This window comes from Podospora anserina, chromosome 4 (assembly GCF_000226545.1).
Source record: "Podospora anserina S mat+ genomic DNA chromosome 4, supercontig 4".
Classification (NCBI taxonomy): domain Eukaryota; kingdom Fungi; phylum Ascomycota; class Sordariomycetes; order Sordariales; family Podosporaceae; genus Podospora; species Podospora anserina.
This window is the reverse complement of record NW_001914850.1, coordinates 824,392-848,248: the sequence shown is the minus strand read 5'-3', so window position 1 is coordinate 848,248 and position 23,857 is coordinate 824,392. Positions and strand designations below refer to the sequence as shown.

The following is a 23,857-nucleotide window of genomic DNA, read 5'->3' as shown; positions in this document are numbered from 1 at the left end:
AAGGAGAAGATGGCGAGAGGAGGATAGTAGGAGGTTATGGGATGGAGGTGGAAAAGAAGATGTGGGAAAGGGGTGAATCCCTCCGACTTCTTCACGGCGGTATGGTTGGGGTTGGGTTGGGTTGGTGGATCTGTCATGGTTTGTTTTATAATGATGGGGGATACCAAGGGCTTGGGTTGGACTTAGGAAGGGGATGGTGACGATTTGGGATGTCTGAAATGTGTACATGGAACGATGGGGTTTGTATTGGGGGTTTTTGCTCGAGCGAGCTTGTTCTGATTTTGATTGATGGATTATTTTTTACTTTTTTTCTTTTTCAGCTTGTTTTCTTCTGCTTGGGATCATTTTCCGGTTACTGCTACTACGACTACCCCATTGCTATGTTGTTGTTTAGTTTAAAGACAGAGATGGAAATAAACGTGGTCTACCCAGTTGCATGTGCGTCGGGAGAGATATTTATCTTTCCTGCTGCCAGGCCGGTAGTAGTTCGTACCATCGGAGTCATCAGTTGTTGACAGATGGGCGTTTACGCCATCTGCTCGTGTTCTTTGAACACACTCAGACGACCATGTTCCAGTTACGCCTTCATTCAGCCACACCAAAGGTTACCGCAACGACGTGAAGTTATTCGCAAGACCCAAGTAGTGGATATCGGATATTGGATGCCAAGACCCATGTGAAGCGCTAAGTTGGGATGACATCAGGCGCTGCAGGGATGCCAAAAAGTGGGGGGGGTGGGGTGGGGGGTGAAAGCTCCTGGTCCCTAGCTCTTCCCCCAAACAGCCAGCTGCAATTTCGCACTTCACATGCCAATGAGAATGCGCCTGACATTTTTCGTGTGTGAGTGAAGTTACCTCAGTTGGGCAGGAACCACGGAACGGACACGGTATGTGGTAATAAAGAGAGGGCAGCGAATTCCTCCAGACGATTTCAGCATCACATCTTAATATTACATCCGGAGAATGAACCACGTTTGGTAGAGAGAGCGACAAACACCACAAGCTGGAGATACACTAGGTTTTTTTTTGATCCACGCGAGGCCATTGGATCCAGGTAATTGTGACAAGATGGTACGCGTCGCCCTCCCTTGAGTTTCATAAGTTCTCTATCTGGACCGCTAACCTTTTGATGTGGCCAGGCCCAACGCAACACTGTTGCCGCCGGCGAAGACGACGAATTTGCCCTCCTATCCCACCAATGGAGCCAGATCACGACCGGGCTCTGCGCGTTGTTGAGGGAGACGAAGAAGGGGGTTGTTTACCTGTTGACGTCTAGGACTGTTCAGAGGAGTTTGATATGGTCGATTTTGCTACTCACCGCGGCGGTCATACTATATCTTGTTGCTGCGGTGGTCTACGTGGCCTCTTACTATGTTTACCTGCCCAAACAGGTGCATGAGCAGGAGGTTTATCTGCATTATGGGTGTGCTCTCCCACCTCTCCCTTCTCCCCTGTTTTCTTAAAAGTCTGTGGCTGACTGTTGATGGCAGATACGGCCAAAACCCGGTCGCGTTAACAAGCCTGAAGCTCCTCCCTGACCAACCGTACGATATATCGGTTTCGTTGACGCTGCCTCTGACGCCGGAGAATACAAAGAGGGGGAATTTCATGGTGCTGATCCACTTGCTGGATACGGACCTGACGGAGCACACACCTGCTGGGGGGGCGGGGATGTATAATCCTGTTGTGTTGATGGATAAGACGACCGGGCAGACGGATTTGGTGACGAGTCTCAGTTTGGGGCCGTTGATGAAGTCCTCGACGGTGTTATTGACAAGTGCGAGGCCGGCAATTATTCCTTATACTGATCCGTTGGTTTCCTTGGCGAAGAGGATATTGTTTTTGCCGTATCACGTGTTGTTTACGCAACGGGCGGATGCGACGATGTTGGAGGTGAAGATGGTGGAGGGGGTGGCTTTTGGGAGTGGGAGGGGTGACTCTTGGTTGAGAAAGGGACAGGGACAGGGGGAGAAGATGCCAAGGAGTATGGTGGTGGAGGTGCAGGCTGGGCAGGGATTGGGGGTATATGAATGCCGGGTCGAAATTGTGGCCAGGTTGAGGGGATTGAGGTGGGTGATGTATGAATGGCGTATCCTGTCGTTTTTTGGAATCACGGGGCTCTTTTGGGCGGTAGAGATGGGGTGTTTGGCGTTGGGGATTCTGCTTCTCGGGGGTATTCGTGGTAGCGATCAACAAAAGCAGATTGAAGACTGGGAACCGAGGCAGGAACCGACGCTGGAACATAGTCTGATTAAGGAGGAAGATGAGATGTCGGATACGGAAAGAACATTTCCTACTGGGACGGGAGAACCGCCGTTGAGGTATGAGAGTTCGTCGGGGCTGGAGGGGAAGATTAAGAAGGAGGAAGGCGAGGAGGGATTGGACCTCTTAATGACCAAATTGCCAGATTTTGGTGAACAGGGGGATGATGAGGAGGATGGGGAGGGGAGCGATTGGAAGGACTCGGGCATTGGGACGAGTACGAATTATAGTGATGCTGCAAAGGGGGAGGCAGGGCCGAGGAGGAGAAGGGTGAGTAAGTCATAATGGGGGCTTATCATCTTCATTCATGGAAGATTAGGGGAGGTTGGAGCTTTACGGTCAGACCTATACACAGCCATACGAAGTATAGCGACACTTTTCACATAGCGATATGATCGGCCAAACGGTGGTTCAATATGTGGCCAGAGCGATATTCTGGGCATTCAGAGAGTCGTTAGTTTCTAGTGCCAAGCCCCCATAATGATTTATCTTGGTTTAATTGAGGAGGTTAGGAACCAGGTGGCCTGCCGAAGTGTCTGCCGCTTATTTATACACTGGGATACTAAATGGCAAACGAAACGATACCCATAAAGTTACAGGTGTTTGCAAAATCATGTAGGTTTATCAGTCTAATTCTAACACATTCTAGCATCTAAGCTTAAGACAACAGTGCGGCAAACCAAGCCATCTTTTCCACCACTGAAGGTTTTCTCTCTTCCTTAGACTTTGATTCTGTGTTGAACTTTCTCTCATGTGCTGAACTTTCCATAGTGGCTTGAAGTCTTTTGCTCCCTGTAGAGTTTAGCAAATCTATAAAGCCACCCTTCCTCACACCCAGCCCGCACTTTTCCTTCTTACCCGACACATCACACTTAGCTGCCTCTCTCAACTGCCAATCTTTTCCATACCTGACATCTTCCCACACTATCTATCAACAAGACAAAACCCGTTCGTCACCATGAGCACAGACAACACCATCACCACCACCTCGCCCGACCGCCTTGGTCCACATGGACGCTACCGCCCCGGCCGCGCCCTCACCCTCTTCAAACATCGAGCACCCGGACCATGGGGTACACACTACAATGGGGAACCTCCCCGTCGTTACTCCCACGTCGGCCACAACCACCAGCAGCACCCTGGCCCCCAAAGCAGCTCCCTCACCGACCGTATCAACTTTGCGCTTGACAACCCCCCCCCCCCCATGGAGACAAAACCTATCGACTTTGGGGATATCTACGAGATCACCATCCCTCAAGACATCGCCACCCGCAAATTTAACGATTTGGAAAACGAAGGGGGACCGCACGTGGTGATTTGCTACATGGACAACAAACCCAACAACACGTCCGTCGCGAAGATATACGACGGGGTGGATTACCCACCCCACGGCAACCCAGGGTGTGATCTTCGGATGGAGGGGAAGGCGTGCTAGGAGTATCTGGACTGCATGGCGAGGGCGGAACTTGATTACCCTACCGAGACGCACGCGTACAAGTGTTTTTCGTCTTTTTTTTTGGGGGGGGGGGGGGGGAGGGGGAAGGGTCTGATGGTTATCGTCCCCCAGTTTAATGGAAGTTTTAATTTTGAGGTGGAGACGCACGTCCCGGAGAGGACGGCGAGGTGGGTGAGGATGGTGTTGATGGATCATTACAAGGGGGCGGAGACGATGGAGAAGATTGGGAGGGCTCGTACCATTGATGGGACGGTGGATCATGGTATGCTTCCTGATGAGAAGACTCGGTTGGATATTCCACGGAAGGTGTCGGAGGCGAGTAATAAAATGTGGTGGAATGTTGAGATTGGGGTCAATGCTCTTGGCCTGGGCAAGGTGTTGATTCTGAGTGATGGGAGTGTCAAGCTGTTTGGGTTTACTTGTGCGTTTGTGTACAGATGGGTGGACCAGGATGTTTTTGCTCATCCTTATCACCGTGGGGATAGGGCGATGATGGGCCTACCCGCGGAGAGGTTGAAGCCTGAGTCGCCGATTATTCTGGGCTGGCCTGATAGGGGGACAGGTGCCCTCGGTCCGGAAGTTGCACTTCGGCGGTGGGTTCCCGAGAGGTGGCTTGGGAATGTGAATTTGGCTGCCGGAAGGTTGTTGAATACGTTTTCTGACTTGAAGGGAGAGGGTTTTATGCCGCTGCCTCCTTGGCTTTTCCCTGCGGAAGTCTCATAACGTGGGATTGGCGAGGTGGTGAGGAAGCGGGTGGAGGGGATAAAAAGGAAGCAAGTGCCACGGGCTAGTTTCCCTTCGCCTAGCACCAGTGACGTTGACGAGTCTGTTGAACGGCTGGCACGGCTGGAACGGCTGGCGGAGGAGGATGGGCAGTACGAGGAGCGTATGGCTCGTGAGTGTGGATATGGGGGTAACGAGGAGGGCGGCTCTGACTAGGGATTATAAAGAGGACTGGTATCTGGGGAAGGGGCCCGCCCCAGATAATATCAGCAGTGCTGTAAGTTAGCAAATGTACTTAGATGGGCGATCGACTTACGCCTCCTTACGATACAGATAGGCCTGTTCACTATCATTTAATGGTTATTATTTATTATTGAATGCATCCTCAAGACACGGATAGGCATGTCCACTATCTTTGAATGGCTATCACTTATTATTCAAGGTCTATGAACTATCTTGAAAAAGCTATACACTATCTCTGGAGGAGTTTTGGCCAACCTTTGTCACGCAATCTAGAGGATGGTGACATGTCAACTTACTTTGCCACCCCAGTCTTTACATCCAGAGTATTGCAGGCCAAGTTTGACATGTTGACGATCCCCCTTCTTTTTCTCATGCTGCCCAGAACGTATAAACAATCGGCATTCCCGTGAACTCACAAGGCAGACTTGGTCCATAACACACATTCAAGTGCACATCCTCTCCACCCCCAGAATACGAGCTACCCTTTCTGACTCCATCACCACAAAATCATCAGTCGGTATTTCCCCGACAGCAACCGGAGTTTACCAAAACAGCGTATTCCCTCCATGCACCTTCTTCTCTTCGCTTCTTAAAAGCATCGAGATCAACCCATTCATTGCTCCCCTTCTCCGCAACGTTGCGGCCTCAGCTCGAAAGATATACCCCAAATCGGGCTGTAGAAAGCCAAGGCCAGGCTACAATACAACCTTCGTGTGATGCCGTCAGCCAATTCAACGCCAACCGCCGTAGAGATGAGTAAGCTCGCGGGCAGATACATGTAAGGATGAATCATATCTGCATTTCAAACACCCATGTCCTGTAGAGAGTTTCTAAATCGCGTTGAAAAAGTTCGTGTATATTGTTGTTGATGTCTTGGTTGTTGGCTTCCTGTTTGCTCGCCGCCTTGTTCCTTGTTTCCAGTCTTGCCCCATCCCCCCAAGTGATATCAAGTCCTGACCGTATACCTCGCCGCCTTCGGACTTCGCCCCCCAAACTAACCCAATACCCCAAGAAACACCACCCATGAATAAGAAACACGCCTCTTGATCCTCCCGTCGACCCAATGAAACGGGCCATGCATGTCTGCTACCACCGCACTTTCCAGGAGGAACCGGACCACCGGTGACGGTGATTATACCCGTCTCCGCCGCAGAAGCGTCCTAGAGTCTCCCTCCCATCTTTTGCTTCTAGAAGTAGTTAGAGTTTACCAACCCCCCCCCCCCCCCCCCAACACACACAAACACACTCCGCCCTTCCCTTTGCCGCCGCTCAACCCCACCGGAATTGGTCCTTCCCGTGATGATTCTTGCTCCATCCGGCCTCGAGATTCGAAGAGTTTCGGCGAGAAATGTGTGTGATTGTGGTGAGTTTCGTGATGGTGATATCCAAACCATTGGACCCTCTTCAGTCATCCTCCCCCCAACTCGGATTAGGCCCTGTCCCAAAATAAAAGAAACAATTCCACCCCTGAAACCTATAACCAAGTGCCAAAAAACCGCCCCATAAACACCCAAAAAAGAACCTTGCCTAAGCGAATGATTTAGTCCCAGTACATCACTACTGCTGACTTCTACCCGATTCAAAACGCAGCAGAGACACAAAGCGTAGGGCTCAATTGATGACATGCAGCAAAAGATAGACTTTCTCTGCAGTGTAGGCCGCATCGAGTGGTCACGTCTCTGGCAGTCATGATTGGGTTCTGCCACGCACCGGAAAGAAAACGAGATTCGATTAGGTACTGCCAAGTATGCCGTCATCTGTCCACACCCGCTGGTGCTATAGCCCTACGGACGGGAAGAGGATGTCACTTGTGAGGAGGAACCCGGTGGGCTGGATGACCCCGGTGGCGTCGAATAGAAGCTTCGGGCGTAGTTACTCAGATGATTCTGCAGATAGGTCTCTTGAGATGTAGGGGCTTCATTGCAGGCGGAGAGAAACACGATGCCGAGTGGTGAAGCTGGTGAGGATACCCATTGCTGCTGTGAGAGTGATGGCCGAGATGAACCAGAGGAGTTTGTGGTTTGGTCAGTACTGCCGCTCATTGTGGTGTCGCGACGAGTGGGTGGCTCCCGGGTAGTAGCGGGCGTGGTGGTATGATGATGCTGATGATGCTGGCTGCGCTCGATGTGATGCCTCTCGATGTTCTATTATCAGAAACTTGCAATTCGATTTCCAAACAAGGGAACAAGTCAGCAAAGTATCTCGTTACTCATCCCATCAGATCCCAGGAGCAACGCCCTTTTAGTACTACTGCCCTTGTCACCCATTCTCAAAATGCTCCATTTTGAGACTAACATCTCGGACTTTGGTAGTGTCCACAGCTCGGATTATAAGCTGGTTGCAGGCTAGTGAAGGGTGCTGCGGTAATGCGAGGTTGCTTAGGTGCGAACGAGACCAACCAATGTGACCCCTTTCTGCTGGCGGCCAAGCGTCCAATCAGATGTCATTTCCGCGGTACTTGAAGCTCAAGGCGTAGTCCTAGAAGCTTTCTCCATCTTCGATATCAGGGGTTCAAGGTTAACAGAGGAGAAGTAGATATATATGCAGAATGCTTCTAAAGCTGCCCAAGACGCATAGCCCGTCAGGGAATCAGCTTCTCTTTTCCTATTTGAATCGAGCGTCCCTCGCCCTATCAGCAAACTCGTCAGCGTATTAGTCACTTACACCGAACCCCAAATCATGACAGGTCCGAGTCAAAGAATGCATTGTTTGGTACTTGGCCGGAAAAAAGAACTATCCGAAGTGCGTTGATGCTGATGTTTCCGACTCCAAATTGCTGCCTGGGCTAACACTGAATTGATGACAGGCTCTCGAGATCACAGATGACTGGACTGGAGTAACTGATCCGGCAGAGCGTAGGCGTCGTCAGAATCGGCTTCATCAGCGGGCATGGCGTAAGTCTTCAGAGTGGTGGTCCTGGCTCGAGGACAACCCATATGCTTTGAGTGACTGACACAAGGCTTTTGATATGTTGTGCAGGCAAGCGTAAGGCAGCCGCAAAACAAAAAGACCAGGACCAGACAGGGGTACCACGCGAGGAGACGGCTGCAGAATATCCATTGCCGGCAGATGCGTCCGATTTCTTCGTTGCACCATCGGCCCCGATGACTAGTCCAACCGCATTCTCCGACTTCAACCCATCCTCTATCGCCGAATTCATGCCATTTCCGGCCACCTGCATCCCGTCAAGCAGCAGAGCCCCAGTTCAGGCGGCACCAACAGACATCTACAATGCGTCGTTCCCTGGGTCTTCGTCGGTCTCTCCTGATTCCTTCCCGCTTGCAGACTCTGGTTTGGCGGACCGTTCCTGGATACCGCTGGATCAATATAACTCGTCGAGGGCGTATATGACCGACGTGGTCGTGAGCGTCTTTCTCATACCCCTAAATATGGACCGAAGCTCCCTGCGGCCGACATCATTGCAGAAAAGCGTTCCACACGAGTGTTGGATCGACTCGGTGCCTTTTCCCAAGCTTCGAGATAACCTGATCATGTACCAAGACGTGTATAACACGACTGAATTTTACAATGACATCGCGAACGGCGGGTCTCAGGGGTATCAGGATGACGAGGTGGACATGGTGCTGTGTGATCCGTGGGGCGAGCAGGGATGGGAGATGAGTGAAGGCTTTGTAAGAAAATGGGGCCCCCTACTGGAAGGCTGTGAAATGTTGGTGAGGGTAACACAAGTATAGACTGTCAGATGAGGTGGGATGTAATGGATGGTATCTGATTTTAAAACGCAGAAAAGATGGAGATGCACTTGCATCGTCTGAGGTGACCCTGCAATATCTGATAACTAATCAAGCCTTGATCTCAGTTGCTGTAAGTGGTGATGCTCCTTGAGCGTGTAAGTGAGATGGTCCGTGCGTTTCTTCTAGAAGGATAGAAATAAATCCTGGGCAGGTGCAAGGATGGTGGTTGGTGGTTGAATGAATCGCTCCTGTGTGACATCAGGAGGACATCCCACTCGGGCTGCTGCTGTTGTGTTCCCAAGGTCCTGCAGGATATCAACAATGTGTCGTTTCTGTTGCTAATTGTGTTGCCACAGAGTACAGTATACGGCGTGGGCAACGGCTGCCACGAACACAACGAAGATTGCGTCATGAATCTGCTGAGCTGCTTGGATTGATGGGTGCGGTATTTCTTGGCACGTTAGACTGCAGTTCTCCGCAGGGACTCGAAGGAGCACGAAGGAACAGGAGAGAGATGACCCGGTCGGCCCTACGAATATCGTCGTCAGTTCGATGAGATCTGGGTGGAGTTTCGATTTTTTCGACCTGCTGAAAACGCCCAGGCTGGATAGGAACGCCAAGCGGACTGGCTTGGATGCCGGCCGGTTTGTGAAGGCCTAAAAAAGATGCTGGAAAAAAATGGTGTTGTATCGTGGAAAAGGCGGTCACCGGGAGACGAGGCCGGTGGGGTTGCCGTGATTGGCAGGAGTTGGAGGAATTCTCTGATTTTGCATTAGCAGACTGCAATATTATCAAAATAGTAGGCAACAATGCAATATGCCACAAAGATGATGGATGGATGGCCCGGAGTCTTCGTGTCTTCGTCTCGAGGGAGGCATCATCACACGTGGATCTCAGAGCGGGCCAATCACATCACGTGAATATCCAAGCTCGATCGCCCAGCAGGCCCCGCACGTCAGTGAAAGATTCAGATACCCCGCCATTCTGGAGAAGCGGTCCTCAACAGGCTTTTTTCCAACGGTGTATCTGCTACGCTAAAGGGAACAGCTCATCGATAAATCGAGCAGGTCTCGTCGGTGAGAGGAAATCTCTTCTGGTCATTTGAATATTTGGGCAATTCCAGAACTTCTGTCAGCCATCTTGGCCAGCACGCCAGGTGGATGCCCATCGCGAGGTGGGGAAATGGTGGGGAAGAAATGACAGACCTCAGCCCAGATGCCAGGGGAAAAGGGCACCTGGGTCCGTGCTGCTAGACTGTGTACCTTGATGACTTTTGGCAATCTGGATTATTATTCGATGTTTATTGTGTTCAAGGCGTGATTGTAGTCTATTATGCTGTGTCTCGAAAGCAAGCAAAGGAAACAAGCCAGCTCACCATCCAGATTTAAACTTGCGGGATCAAAGACGTTGGCGGGACGAGAGACTATGATCGGGCGAGGAGAGCTGAACTCTAACATCGCCTCAAAACGACGTGGCTGCTTCAAGGTACTAGGTGGTACGTACAGGTACATACATGTCTCTGCTGTTGACTCCTGAGGAGAAACAGGAGTAGCCACTGGGTCGAATCAATTGCGGACGTGCTAGCCGGTTGAAGCGGACAAAACAGACCACGAGATCCCGGTGGTGCAAGCGTCTGCCGCTTTGGAATTTGGAGAGCTTCTCTCGTAACACAGTACGAACTCGAGTCCCGCACCCCACAGCTGGAGACCGGATTTGTACCAAATGACGAAGAAGGCATCCAAGTAGCGATATAAGTGGCCCGCCAGCGCCGCCCAGTTTGAGAACACAACAAGTTTCACGTTCTCATCCAACACCGCTGTGATTCTCATAATTCATTCAATTGCATTTTCTGTTCTCTTTTTAATCAAAGGCAACCTCACCGCCAACCTCCTCCAAAGTAAGTTTTGACTCGCGGCCTTTCCCCACCACCTATGAGGCAGCTCCTTGCCCCTCCATCAGCCCCTTTTCTCCCAGTCAGATAGATGCAAGCGGTCTGCCAAACCACCATGCGCCCAGTTGGGGATGGACGAGTCGTTGATCTCCCATTGTGCGACATCGTGGGCCATTCCGGCTGTTTCCTTGGTTGCAGCAGGTCTGAGGCACACTTATATCCGCGATAGCAGCATGCCGCTTCTCCAGCTCGCTCTGTAACGCGGAGCCACATCTTCCTGCCATGTAACCGCATTAGCTAGAAGCTGTTTTTTTCTCTCCTCACTATCTCTACCTGTCTCGCTTCTTATCGACCCGCCATTCGCCTCGGTCTGGCGGTGACTCGTTATCTGCAGGCACAAGGCTGCGCGGCTCATGTACCGTGTTATCACGTCTGTCTGGGGGGCGGTCGAACATCTTGGGTCGGATTGTCGAGAGCTTCAACCGTTGGGCGCGCTTATCTCGCATCAGCTCCAAGCCTTCTCTCTACACATTCACCGATCCTCCTGCTGCATGTGCTAACCTAGTCTCTGCCGTTATTCCAGACGAGCTACCCTAGTGTACTTCCCCAGACATCACACACAGGACTGTCTTCGTGGTACCGCACTCCGCACGAACCCGATCCTACCCATCCTCTCCGTCTTACCTGCTCGTTCTCCCTCTTTCCGCTATCGCAACCGAGCCACCAACGACAGCTCCCTTGACACCACCACCGCATAACATATCTACCAGCCCGACCTCCGCCGAGCTTGCCCACCATGTCCGCTACAACGGCTCAGCAACCTCCTGTCATACCCCCGAGACCCTCGAGGAGTCAAGAGAGAGCACCCCTTCCAATGGTCCCTCCACGCCCTGCCAACCGGCGCTTCCAGCGCTCAATAAGTCCCAACCCGGACCGATTTGCTCCCTCGCCGCTCAACGAGAGCCCCCTCGTCAAGTCCAAGTCCCTCCATCCTGGCGGCCGCACCTATGGCGATCCCATTCCCCGTTCCACCTCCGTCGACCTCCCCTCTCTCGGCGAAGAGGGTGCCGAGTATGCCAACCTGGCCCAAGAATCGAGCCCTTCCAATGAGGAGAGCACCAGTCCCGAGCACACCCGCACCGTCGGCGAGGATGTCAAGCTTCATGCGCCCAAGCCATCTCTGCCTGCCGCCAGCGCCAAGCAGCGCGTGATGGCGGTTACCCGTACCGACAGCGACCGTGCTGCCGCCTTTGGCATTGGCAGACCCAGCAGCAACGACGATTCCGCCGGCGCCTTGCCCTCGAACCGCAGCCTCAAGAAGAAGGCCAGCACAACCAGTCAGCTGTCCGCCAAGAGTGATATCGATGACGAGCATGGCATTCCCGAGATTGGTATCCAGGTTCCCATGCTCAAGCATGCCGGTGATGTGCAGGCTCCTTCACCTGCTCCTTCCACCGTCGAGAAGAAGCACCACAGTCGTCGGTCGTCCAGTCGTGGCAACCTGCCTCCTGGTAGCTACGGCTTGCACGGCCATGGTGTTGGTCCCCAGGACAAGCTCGACAAGGCCTACTTCGAGAAGCACCCCGAGCTTCTCAAGAAGGAGCATGTACTCCACCACTATGATCGTGTCAAGGACTTTTCCATGAGCAGTGAGGAGCTGAACAAGATCGTCCGTGAGACCATCACTCGTGGTTCTGGTCTTGGCGTCAAGAACTACTCTGGCACCCCCACCGATCAGGTCGCCTGGCAAGCCCTGGAAGAGTCGACCTCCCGTGTCGCCTCGCCTGGTCCTGCTTCTCCCAAGAAGCCCTCTTCAGTGATCTCCGACTCAGACAAGGACAAGGAAGCCCGTCGCCCTTCTTCCATCAGTGACGTCATTCACGTCGAGGAGCCCAACCGCCGGAGGTCTGTGATGTTCAGCGACAACGAGTCGCCCGCCGTTGAGGAGGAGGCTTACGACGCGCCCATCCTGGCCGAGGACGAGGTTGCCAAGGACCCGTCACCCTATGTTCACCAGCCTGCTGTTGAGCTTCCCAACGAAGATCAGCCTACTAGCCGCCCCACCAGCAGGCCTGCCAGCATCTACAAGGAGCATTCCTTTGAGCACCGCTCCACTCCCCTTGAGGATGTTGAGGAGTACGAGCCCCTTTTTGAGGACGATGACAAGGTTGTCAAGAAGGAGCCCGTCAAGGAGAAGCCCAAGAGCGTCAAGAAGCAGCGTTTCCCTAGCGCGGATATCTGGGAGGACGCACCCAGCTCCGTCTACTACACGGCTGAGGTGTCTACTCCGGATCTCTTTGAAGGCGAAGACAAGTCAGAAAATGCCGCCAGCATTGTTCCTCCCACCAGAGATGGAGAGACTCCCGCTCAGGCATTTGCCCGCCACCAGGAGGAACTGGCCGAGAAGGAGGTCAGGGAACGTGGAGCCGATGGCTTCATCCCCGGCCGGAGCGCGAAGCCGCTCTGGGTCAAGCACCAGCCCCATCTTGCCAGCGAAACCAAGGCTGCGGGCCGTCCCGGTATGCACAACCGCTTCCCTAGTCGGGACGTTTGGGAGGATAGCCCAGAGTCCCTCCAGCTCGAGACCACCGTCTCCACTCCCCAGCAAGACGACTCTGTTCCTTCGCCAGTTGAAACCTCTTCTCCTACCACTGCCGCCAAGAAGCCCGAGATCCCCGCTCGTCCCAAGCCCAAGGTCTCCGGTGACGACAACAAGCCCGCTATCCCCGAGCGTCCCAAACCCGCGATTCCTGTCCGCCCCGTCAAGGCGGGCCCTACCTCTGGCGGGCTAGAACCTGCTGAGGCGGCTGCGCCCCCAAAGCAAAAGCCTGCTGTCCCGGCTAGACCAGTTGGTGGCAAGATCGCGGCGTTGCAGGCCGGGTTTATGAATGATCTTAATAGACGTCTGCAGCTCGGCCCTCAGGCGCCGGTGAAGAAGGAGGAGCCGGCGGAGGAGAAGGAGGAGGAAGAGAAGAAGGAGAAGGCGCCGCTTGTTGATGCGAGAAAGGGGAGGGCTAGGGGTCCGCAGAGACGGGCACCCAGTGCCAAGCAGGAGCCTCCCAAGGAAGCGCCTAAACCTACTGTCATCTTTGGTGTGTCATCGGCGTTTACTTTCTTTGAGATTGATCCTGAAGAGGGTGAGCTCAGTGTTGGTGGTGGGCATCCCAGTCTTGGAGAGCCTGAGTCGCCGGTTGAGAAGACGGTGGAGGAGCAGGTTCTTGTTGAGGAGAAGAGGGAGGAGACTCCTGTTGTAGAGGAGAAGAAGGAGTCAGAACTGGTGCCAGAAGCCAAGGTTGAGGAGACCAAGGCCGAGGAACCTAAGGCTGAGGAGCCCAAGGAGGAGCCCAAGGTTGAAGAATCCAAGGAAGAACTGGAGGAGAAACCAAAACCCCAGGCGGAGCCTGAAAAGGAAGAAGAACCCGCCTCGAAACCGGGCATCATCGAGACGGTCAAGTCTCTGGTCACCAACATGGCTGGGGAGACGATTGTCCAGGAGAAGGTGGAGCAGGATGAGGAGAAGAAGACGGTTGAGTCTGCTACTGCTGAGGAGAAGTGATTTCTTCTGGCAGATAATTTGTGATGACTTTGTGATTTTTGAAAGCTGTTGAAATCCACTCCTTTGATTGCTTTTGTTTTGTTGTTTTACTCTAAGCTTTAGCGTCGAGTGGTATTTGGTTGTTATGGGGAGGGGATTTTGAGAGAAAAGAAAGGCTTCGGTCGCTGATTTGTGTGGGGGGGTGGTATAAAAGTTGATATAATGAAGATTATTCGTTCTTTTGTGAGACATCAACTCTTGTTTGTTCTGCGTGTTATATGTGTGATGTGTGAGTTGCTTATGATGGGGCTGGGGGTGTGGGATGGGGCTGGGGGTGTGGGATGGGACTGGATAAGCTGTTAGGCTAGCCATGAAATGTCGAAGGAGTATTTGGATCGATGAGATTTGGTCTTGAATCTTGGAACAAGCCTTGCTTGCTGCGCCCGGTATTAAAACGTTGCTATTGCTGAAAAGTATATGCATTGCCCACACAGTAAGGTAGATACGTCTGAATCTCTTTCACCCCTGGCCTTCAACATTGCCACTGATGAACCCACTCTCCATCTCAAAGCAACATCGAGCTACCCACCGTACCGTCTTCCCTCACACCTGTGATCGTTTTGCCATTTCGCAGATTTCTTTAGCAGTCTTTTCCCTTCCCAAATGGCCCAAACTCGCCGGTAATGGCTCCCAACACCCCTTACTCAGGGAAGAACCCCCGTTCCTTCCTTCCCTTCCTTTTCCCCACCACCCAAGCAGCCAGCCTTCTCTTCCTTCCCTCCCTCCCTCAACAACCCCCATATAATCCAATCCTCCTCGCCTCCTTCCATCCCAAAACCAAGAAGAAGGCCGCAGAGTCCCATATGGTGTAGTGGTCAGCATATCAGGCTTTCAGTCATCCTTGAGATTATCTCAGGATCTGATACTCCCTGAAGTCCCGGGTTCAATTCCCGGTGTGGGAAATTCAATTTTTATTTTTTTCTTTTTATTGCTTTTCTTTTCTCCCCCCATCGTTTATGCTTTGCGGGGTTGAGGGATAGGTTATGAAATCTGCCAAGATAGATAGATATACTCACTATGTAAGCCGTGACCAAACGATTCCCAGACACAGATAGATCAATATATACGCCTGAAAACTGGCTGGATTGGTAAGTCCCTTGCTAGATATTATTGGGTGGGCATTGAACTCTGATAGACTCGTTGAACAGATCCAGCTGAAATATCACATCTTCAAACACAGTACCTGGCAGAAGGTAATAGGAAAAAATGCTTCCCCATTACCCTAAACAAAAAAGCGAAGGTATTACCCTAACCGTACAAAAAACAACTCAACTCAAAACAGAAAACAAAAACACAAAAACAAAAAGCCGGCGCCAAAAACACCAATATTCGTTGGTTCCCTCTTTCTTTTTTTCCTTGCCTAAAGCGAAAAAGTAATCCATATTTGAGGTTCTGTCTCTGCTTCTTCTTCGTCTTCTTCCCTCACAACTAAGCATCTCGATAGTAGTAGCAATAACAATAAAAGACAAGGAGCGGCTCCTTCATCAACATCACTTTACCATCCCCGTCCCCTCTTCCCATCCAACTCCCCTTTAGTAATCATATTGAACTTTCCGGCCCAGCCAGCTTCTTCCCCTCCCCCATCATCCTTCAACAACCTCACACAATCATCTGCGCCACCCCCTGCCCGCCAAGCGTCTTACTCCCAACAAAAGCCTGCCCCTTCGCCCCCGCCAACCCATAACACGCCCCCGTCAAGGTCAAGAACACCGCCGCAGCGATCAAGCTCGTCCGGGTGCTGATGCAACTCAGCCAGATCACCAGCGCCATAACCCCGTACGCGCCCGCACGCATGTAGTTTGTCGAGATCTTGCGGATTGCCGCGTCAAAGGAGGAGGAAGTAGGACAGATGCGGAGGAGGAGGGGGACTTCGACGAAGAGGATAACAAAGGAGAAAACCATGGCGAGGATGGAGAAGGCGATGATGACGATGTTGAGGGAGAAGATGGAGGAGATCATGTTGGAGAGGCCGAGGGCGAAGCAGAGGATCATGGAGAGGATTCCTAGCCATTGGCCGTAGATGCCTACACGGGGGGGAGGGTCAGTAAATTGGGGAAAGGGGGGATAAGGGGGAGGGGAAAGGGACGGACTGAAGTTGCGGGTTTGGAATTCTTCTTTTAGGGTCATTCTGACGGCTGTTGGATCACCGGGTGGTGATGTTGAGGATTGTGGTGGTGGATAGTGGTGCTTCTTCGCGGTTCGAAGCTCGGTAGCTTGCTTGCTTTGGCGGGTAGTTGCAGTAGCTATTCACGAACTATTCTTGTCCTGTCTTTTTAATGCGCCTATCCCTTTTCCTGTCGATACAAATCGTGCAGTTGATTATCCCTCCTGAGAACGTATCTATGCCCTTCGTCGTTGCTGGCGGTGGTAGTGGCTTCGTGTTGCGACGGGCGACGGCAACAATTGACGACTCGTTCGATTGCGCCTCAATCCAGAAGAAAGATCGATGGGATAATTAAAACGTGGCTTCGTTGATCGCGTTTGTTCGGTCGTTGAGGGGGGGGGGAAACTGCTCTCCTTTGTCTGTCTAGCAGAGGGAGTGAGCCAGTGTTCTAATGGTAGGTAGGTAGTAGAGCCTGAAAGAGAGAGAGAGAGAGCTATTGTCGTACGTAACAAACACCTTCACACTTTCTGAAGCGAAAGCACTGACACACACACACACCGTTGGTCTTTTCGGATTCCCGGTACGCAAGAAGAGGTCCAAAGTGGGGCTAATGGTGAGGTTCCGCAAGCGCTGATTGGATAATCTGTGGCTGTAACACTGGTGACAGCAGGCCTGACAGGGATCGGTGCAATGCTGCCGCTTCTTCTTTTTCTGTTGTGAACGGAGACGGAGGGAGTTTCTATTCTTCAGAGGTATTGATGAAATAGTGGTGTGCTGTTTGGTTTGGGTGTTGGTATTTATTCCACAGTGTTCTCTGTGAGGAATGCTGGCCCTGACAGCGAGCCAACTGACAACATCCTTTTCGCAGACCAGACCAAATGGCCAGCTTTTAATAAGTGGCCGCCAAACAGGCACCCGATTTCCGAGGTCCCCTGCTGACGTACCTACCTGGCCATGAGGTTCAAGAGGTTGCGCGGCATAGCTCCATCAATGCGAATTCACCTCTTGACGTTTAAAAGGTTTAATTAACCCCAAGGTGTAGCTACTGCTGCTTAATGCTGGCGAAAAAATCAAAGTCCCCTCCCTCTTTCCCGTCAGTCCATCTCCAGACGCCGCCCACAGCAAACGTTCAGATGCCGCCGCTTCCTTTTCTGGTATCTTCACGTGTTTTTGGTGTATTTGGCTATGATATGCTCACGGCTCCGTCTAAGTGGTGTAAATATCGCTCCATCATACTCGTCGCAACCGCTTAACCGAAAACGAGCTTGAAGATATCGTTGAAAACGAACCACTGGCCCTGAGGATCCTGAACGAGCTGGAAAGCCTGGGAGAACTTGAGAGGGTTGGCCTCCTCGTCAACCTGTGTGAGAAATTCGTATCAGTATTCAGCCTCGCTTCTACATATCATGTTTGAAGCATACCAAGAGCTGGCCGGTGACCAAGATCACAATACCACCAGTGGCGGTGGGCTGGGCATCAGCAGTGTCGAAGTGGTGCTTAACCTTCTGGAATGGGAGGTTCTGTAACAAATCGAGTCAACGACCGTCCTCATCGTGTCGCGTAATCAGAGCATCTCTTACGGTGAGCTTCTCAGCAATGTTGGCGGTACCGAGGGCTTGCGTAGACTCAAAGGTCAACATGGAGTTCTCTCTCTGTTTACTCCATTAGTCACCAATTCCCCAACAGCTCGCTCGATCGAGAACATACGTAGAGACCAGCCAGGGCCTTGCGGTCGGTATCAAAGGTGGTGTAGTAGTGGGTGACGAACTGCGCTGTTGCGGGGGGAACACAAAAACAGCGCGCGTTAGCTTCTCTTCTCGCGATCGTATGTAACCGGCTTCATTGGAGCTCTGGTGGTGGTGGAAACTCACTAGCAATTCCCTGGAAATCGACTGTTTACCATTTGGTTAGCTTTTGCTTCATTTAAACCCGTAAACAAGTTTGCGCGCGCAAAGAGGAGGGCATCGCAAACACATCCGCCCTCTCCTCCTCGATAGCGCGATGGCGGGGTAACCCGGACATCTTCGATTTCCCAACCCCTCCTCCAGCTCTCCTTTTGCGCGCGCGCACAACACAGCCTTGTCATATTTCCAGAGGGGAAGTCGGTATAAAACTTACAAGCCATCTTGACGGTATTAGATTGCTTCGCAGCAGACTTCAACCTTGGGATTTTTTGTGATAATGTAGTTGGCGAGTAAAAGAAAAAAAGGGCGGCAAGTTCCTCACGGAGGAGGGAGGAGATATCAGAAGATCACTTTCGAACCAGGCACCCGGCCAGCAGGAGCCCAGTCCCACCGCCCGCCGCAGCCCAAGTTCAAAAGTGGGGTTTCCTGTGTCACTCACAAAGTGAATCTGACAGCCTTATCGATCAGGCACCGACCGAAAAAAAAAAGAGGATTAAGCTTGGTCACCCCTCCTCCCCGGTCCCCCCAGTCCGCACTTTTCCATTGGATATAAATTTCAACTCCAATTTTTTTGGAGACACTTTCTTCCTCTCTCTTTCCTTTCTTTTCACGCACCCGCATCTTGAATGGTAAGACAGCACCCTGTTTCCTTTGCCTTTGCAACAAACAAACACCATTTACCATGATGACAAAAACTGCTCTTAAGAACGGCCAACAGAATAAATCATGTTGATTAAAAAAATCATCAAACTCAACAGTCTGACATTATACCCAACACACACTACACACTTCACTGTTTTCACATTAAAAACAGGAGCGCTAACAATTGGATAATTAGATCGCATATACTTCGGCATCTTGACACCGCCGGTCTGGATTGGGACTTTGAGCAAGGCAGGAGTTGGGTTTTGGAGGAAAGAGGCAATCGAACCAGCCCAACAACCAACCGCCGCGTTGGGCCGGCCCATTCATCAGCTTGTGAAACCCTTCACTCGCGTGGGGTGGACATTCAAGTCAGCCTTGGTTTTTCAAGGCGGAAGGGGGTGTCCATATGCTTGTTTTCTTGGGCTTCATCGCTGCGGGTTGGAATTTTTCACTGGCTGATGGTGGGCTGGATTGGCGTGTGGGTGTTGGGCAAGTTCGATGCTCTCCCGCTCATGTGCTACACCATGGATAATAATAAACCAAATCTTTCCACACTTCCATGTCTTGTTCGCTTTGCCTGGCCGTGATATTGTTCTCTTGTGCAGCCCAACGGCCAAAGCCATACCTGTATTGCTGATTTTGGAATCGTCCTGGATGAGGTGTTCAGGCCCATGGTACATCGGCCTGGTCAAGCTCAAGCACCCATCAAGGCCCTCGTAAAACTGATTACGGCACTCTTGATCATGCTTCAGGAATCTCACTCGCTTCCTTCCCTTCCTAGTCTCCGGTCCTCAACCTTTCTCGATACAAGAGGTTGAAACACCTCTCCCGGATAGCAAGCCTCTGTGCTTATAAGATGGTGTCGAGTTCCAAATTAACCAAAGTTTCTAGTCATGAGAGCCAGCATATCTTCCACACATCACGAGTAGCTACATCACCAATGACATTCAACCCCCCCTTGACATTCTCTTTTACACACACAACAAACTACTCTACATAAACCCAATTCCCTCCCATTTATCAGCCCAACCCCTTCCCAAATCCCCAAACCGCAAGAAAAGAAAAAACCGCTATGCCTTCCCCCCCAAAACATACACACCTCGACCAACCAACCACCACCACCATCAAAGCAATTTCCCAGCATAGCATAGCAACCCTCCCAACTCCTCCCAAACTCCTGTCCTGGCAATATCAGCTTATTCTTATCTCAAGATAATATCTCCTAATCAGTTTGCGATATAACCTCAACCCCCACCCCCCCTCATGTATTTTCAATTTCCTTCCACTTCATCACACACACCCAACTGTCGTAATATATGCTCTCAAGAACAAACTGAGATTCGCTGGGTCGTCTTCTTTTATATCTTGTTTTTCCTTTCCTAGTTTGTCCCCCCCCCCCCACCCCCCACGCAGACAGAACGTACACACACTCGCTTACAACCACAAACGCTCATATCCACTCAAAGCTCCTCCTCCTCCTCCATCAACATAGGCGGCGGCTGCGCTACCTGCCCCGCCGCAACCCCCGTTTGACCCTTGCTTGCCTGAGCAGCCTCAGCCTTGGCGAGTATATCACCGAGCGCAGATGTGAACCCTGCTCCGCTTGTCGTCCCTGGGCTTCCACTCCCCCCCAGCCCCCCTTTTAACTCCCCAATATCCCCCAGACTAGGCCTCGCCTTCTTCATCGGGCTCCCAATAATATTCGTGTCATCCGGCAGACTCTTCCCAAACATGGCCGCCAACCCCGTAGGCATGCTACCAGCGGCAGCAGAACCAACGCCAGTTCCGTCCGGAGGGGTTGCGGCTCCCGTGTTGGGTGATTTGCTGGGGCTTGGGGCGGCGTCTGGTTCGGCCGAGTGGGCTCTCTTGAGCTATTTTGCGGAGAATAAGTCAGTATAGTTCAAGAAAGGAAAATGCAACAGAGTGGGAAAAACATACCCTGATCCTGTTTACACCATCCGCCAGCTCGCCCGTAAACTTGGCGTCCTCCGGGCCCAACTTTGACTTGTCATACTTGGTGTCAACATCCTCCATCTTGCCCAGGATCTGCTCGCTCAAGTCCTCGTCGTCGTCATCGTCATCGCTGTCGGCATCTATGCTCATACCCCCGTTGCTCTTCGTCCTCGACTTCTTCCGTCTTGCTGGTTGAGAGTCCCTGTCCCGGAACGCGGAAAAGCCCACAGTGCCGCTTGTCTTCAAGGGCCCAAGGCCAGAGAAATCGAGCTGGCCAGAGCGTCTCTTGAGGTTGGGCGAAGTGACTTGGGGCTTTGGAGGGGCGAGGACTCCCATCTTTTGTAGTTGACCTGTTTCAGCGTCAGCGCCACGACCATACAAGTCAGAACAGCCAAATACTCACGTTCGCCTCTGTAAAAGAAAGTGAAGACCGCAAAAGGCTTATCCGGCCCGTCGATACCGGTCACGGTCTGAGTACTAATAGTCTTCGGATCAAGTGTCTTGGGCTTCGCGAAACTAGTCGTGTGCTCAACATCGGCATCGACCCCATTGTTGTTCCCCTTGCCCTCCTCTTCCGAGTCGTCGTGAGCATCAAACTGAGGAGAATACTCCCCCTTCTTGATCTCGCCCGACGCAATCACCCTAAACATGGCCACCTTGATCTGGCCAGTAGCCTCGGGCGGCTCATCATCCGAATCACTAGACGAAAGAGAGTCGTCGACAGCCTCCAGCGGGGCCTTGTCATCAGCGCCATACCTAAGGGCAGCACCACGAGACCCATGGTGGGAAGAACCCGCCTCCTCCTCGAGCTTCTTTTGGCGTCTTCTGCGCTTCTCAAACTTCTGCCTTCTGCGCTCCAGCTTCTCGGCAGCATCATGTCCCTGAAGATCAAGACCATTCAGCCAGCGCTCAAGGCCAACCTCGCGGAACAAAAACTCCCGTTCAGCCAGCCCGCCGCCTTCCGACTCAGGAACTTGGACCCATCTGCTGTTCACCCACGTTTCCTCACCGGGGCGAAGAAGCGTAGCGACCTCCTCCTTGGCACGACCATCAAAGTATATATAGGCGGCAATTGTCTCATTCTCGCTCTGAGTCATAGGAATGTACGGAGCCACGATGCCGTGGAACTTGCCCCGCTCCCCAGTGCTCGAGGGGAGAGCGCCGACATATTGCGGCTTCGGGTACGGGTTACTTTCGGTGGCTTTGGGGGCAGAGTAGGGTATCGCGAGGCCGGGGGTCAGGAGGGTAATGGAAATGGCGAACTTGGCCGGCTCAGGCTTGTTATTCTCTGGGTTGACCTGGGGCTGCGGGACCGGGATGTAAGTGTTGATACGTGACAGCCGAGACTGTTTTTGGATGCCGTATTCGGGCACCGGGGCACCATTTGCATGGATGCTCACCGCGATGCCCTTGTAGCAGGGCATGTTTGCGGCGGTAAAGGTGGCGACTCTTGTAGAAGAAGACGAATGAGGCCCCGAAATCCGGAGCTGGTTACTTTGGTAGTAGGTAGGTAGGTATTGGCTATGAACCCCGCACACGATCTGGTGGTCGGAATGGTCGGGAGAGAGTCGCCCTGGTATTCTATGGTCCAACTCTTGCTAAATTGGTTTTGTCCTGTCTATGATTTCCTCTAATTTGTGTGCTTGCCCGTGTGAAAGCGGTGACGCTATCGTACAGTCTGGGCGTAGCGAGGGGTAAGGGGAAGCGGTCGGTCGGTCGTCGATCGAGGGGTAGGCTGGATCTGTTTTGTTGTCTGTAGTAGTCGGTCGCCGAGAAAGAGTGGCTCTGTCGACGACTAATCGAAGCGGGTCGCAGTGAGAGAGAGAGAGACGGTGTAGGAAGTAGAAGAGGGGGGGATATGCTCAAGCTGAACCAAAAGTCGGCCGAACGAGATCAAATTTTGGAAGAATGGTCGCCAGCAGAAGAAAATAGGACCTGGCAGGTGCACGGTGCCGAAACTGGATCTGGCGGGGGTCTGCGTTGGCGGTTGGGCTGGCTGCTGCAGGCAAGGCGAGCTGGATATGCTGACCTGGAGGGGATGGCGGATGGTACCTGAGCAAGCCGAGGAATTGATACGACGGTGTTTCTGATATCTTGTCGATCCAGAAACCAACCACACCTCCGATGTCGCGATTCAGTTGGCAATTTCTCTCTTCCTGTCGTTGCCAGGTTGAGGGGTGTCCAGATGAGGCTGACTACTCAAGCAGCGGAAAATAAGAGCCCGAGTGGTGACGCCTGCGGCTTGGGTTGCGCTGTGTTTCTCGCTGGCTGTGCGTTGGTTCTCACACAGGTAGCAGTAGCGGCTGTTAGCGGCAACGCACGGCCCACCAGTGAATGTCTGGCCCTGTGTTTGTTGGCATTCAGGCACTGTCAATCACCTACCTGTTAAGGTGTTATTGTCATTCACATTTGGGCAATATCTCAAGTCCATAAATTGCTATTGTGGAAGAGTGAATGGAAATTGCCATCGGATGATTCCCTTTGAGGTGGTGGAATTGGAATGTGGTTCGAGTACTCCATGTTTAATTACGGTTGAAAGAACGATGAGCATGTGGCAGTGTGGATAGCATCTTGTTGTCTCTCACCTGCAAACAGCAACAATTTGTGAGAACTGATTCCTGAAAAAGAAAAGATACTGGTCTCGTGTGCCAGCTGCACATCCAAAGTACTAAGGGGTTATTCAGGGGTATAATTTTGGCTGGTGTGGATAGATATGCCTGGAAGTTTCTAAACTCACAGGGCATGATGAATTACGTCTACAATTACATATCGTGTAGAGGACTAAATAAAAGAGACCTTGACCTAATCTGAAGACCTCAAGATCTCATAAACATGCCTCCTAATTGTCCTAAAACACCTGTCAGTTATGTTGTAAAGCCTATTGATTATTTTGAATGGCCTATTAACTATCTTTTGAAGCCTATCAATCATGTCCAGAGGCCTCTTGATGATTTTTAAAGGTCTATCACTTATTTATATCGGAAGGCGTGTTGATCATGTTGAAAGGCATATCAATCACGTTAAAAGGCCATATTAACATATTGAAAGGCCTCTTAACTACACTTCAGGCATCTATTCCACATAGCAGTTTCACTTCCGTGCCCACAACCTGCTGCGCAATATCTACGTCTACAAATCTCACTAACATCTCATTCATAGGTATCTCAAACTAACACAAGACCAAACATCTACACCATCACTCTCTTTAACCCCCTTACTCCCCCTTCCCATCCCCCCCCTCCACCTCCCGTTAATCCCCCAGTCAACAGATGTGAAGTGCCAGCGAGGAGTTCCCTCTCTTAACGGTGCACGAACGTTGTTGGAATGGTGGGAAGATTGATGAGCATGAGGGGGAATGATGCAAAGCCCAAGGTTGGGGGAGGGCTG

General features: G+C 51.9%; 7 protein-coding genes across 7 annotated transcripts, besides 1 other annotated feature; 4 read left to right on the top strand and 3 right to left on the bottom strand.

Annotated features, from left to right (window-relative positions):
• Nucleotides 1–1,370: 1,370 nt before the first annotated feature.
• On the top strand, nucleotides 1,371–2,546 carry PODANS_4_8450 (uncharacterized protein; the record flags this gene model as incomplete). Its single annotated transcript, XM_001905948.1, has 1 exon — nucleotides 1,371–2,546. One exon carries the CDS (start codon nucleotides 1,371–1,373, stop codon nucleotides 2,544–2,546), a length of 1,176 nt encoding a protein of 391 aa, XP_001905983.1.
• Nucleotides 2,547–3,219: 673 nt separating this feature from the next.
• PODANS_4_8455 (uncharacterized protein) lies at nucleotides 3,220–4,440 on the top strand (the record flags this gene model as incomplete). Its single annotated transcript, XM_001905947.1, has 2 exons — nucleotides 3,220–3,633; nucleotides 3,829–4,440. 2 exons carry the CDS (start codon nucleotides 3,220–3,222, stop codon nucleotides 4,438–4,440), a joined length of 1,026 nt encoding a protein of 341 aa, XP_001905982.1.
• A 3,347-nt stretch (nucleotides 4,441–7,787) lies between these two features.
• PODANS_4_8458 (uncharacterized protein) lies at nucleotides 7,788–8,378 on the top strand (the record flags this gene model as incomplete). The annotated part of the gene is made up of 1 exon (XM_001905946.1): nucleotides 7,788–8,378. One exon carries the CDS (start codon nucleotides 7,788–7,790, stop codon nucleotides 8,376–8,378), a length of 591 nt encoding a protein of 196 aa, XP_001905981.1.
• A 2,687-nt stretch (nucleotides 8,379–11,065) lies between these two features.
• PODANS_4_8460 (uncharacterized protein) lies at nucleotides 11,066–13,825 on the top strand (the record flags this gene model as incomplete). The annotated part of the gene is made up of 1 exon (XM_001905945.1): nucleotides 11,066–13,825. One exon carries the CDS (start codon nucleotides 11,066–11,068, stop codon nucleotides 13,823–13,825), a length of 2,760 nt encoding a protein of 919 aa, XP_001905980.1.
• An 836-nt stretch (nucleotides 13,826–14,661) lies between these two features.
• Nucleotides 14,662–14,766, top strand: a tRNA (tRNA-Glu).
• Nucleotides 14,767–15,463: 697 nt separating this feature from the next.
• PODANS_4_8470 (uncharacterized protein) lies at nucleotides 15,464–15,991 on the bottom strand (the record flags this gene model as incomplete). Its single annotated transcript, XM_001905944.1, has 2 exons — nucleotides 15,464–15,888; nucleotides 15,955–15,991. 2 exons carry the CDS (start codon nucleotides 15,989–15,991, stop codon nucleotides 15,464–15,466), a joined length of 462 nt encoding a protein of 153 aa, XP_001905979.1.
• A 1,226-nt stretch (nucleotides 15,992–17,217) lies between these two features.
• On the bottom strand, nucleotides 17,218–18,093 carry PODANS_4_8480 (uncharacterized protein; the record flags this gene model as incomplete). The annotated part of the gene is made up of 6 exons (XM_001905943.1): nucleotides 17,218–17,328; nucleotides 17,390–17,488; nucleotides 17,549–17,620; nucleotides 17,676–17,740; nucleotides 17,840–17,860; nucleotides 18,087–18,093. 6 exons carry the CDS (start codon nucleotides 18,091–18,093, stop codon nucleotides 17,218–17,220), a joined length of 375 nt encoding a protein of 124 aa, XP_001905978.1.
• A 1,884-nt stretch (nucleotides 18,094–19,977) lies between these two features.
• Nucleotides 19,978–21,894, bottom strand: PODANS_4_8490 (uncharacterized protein; the record flags this gene model as incomplete). The annotated part of the gene is made up of 3 exons (XM_001905942.1): nucleotides 19,978–20,382; nucleotides 20,456–20,820; nucleotides 20,874–21,894. The coding sequence occupies 3 exons, from the start codon at nucleotides 21,892–21,894 to the stop codon at nucleotides 19,978–19,980; spliced, it is 1,791 nt and encodes a 596-aa protein (XP_001905977.1).
• Nucleotides 21,895–23,857: the final 1,963 nt, after the last annotated feature.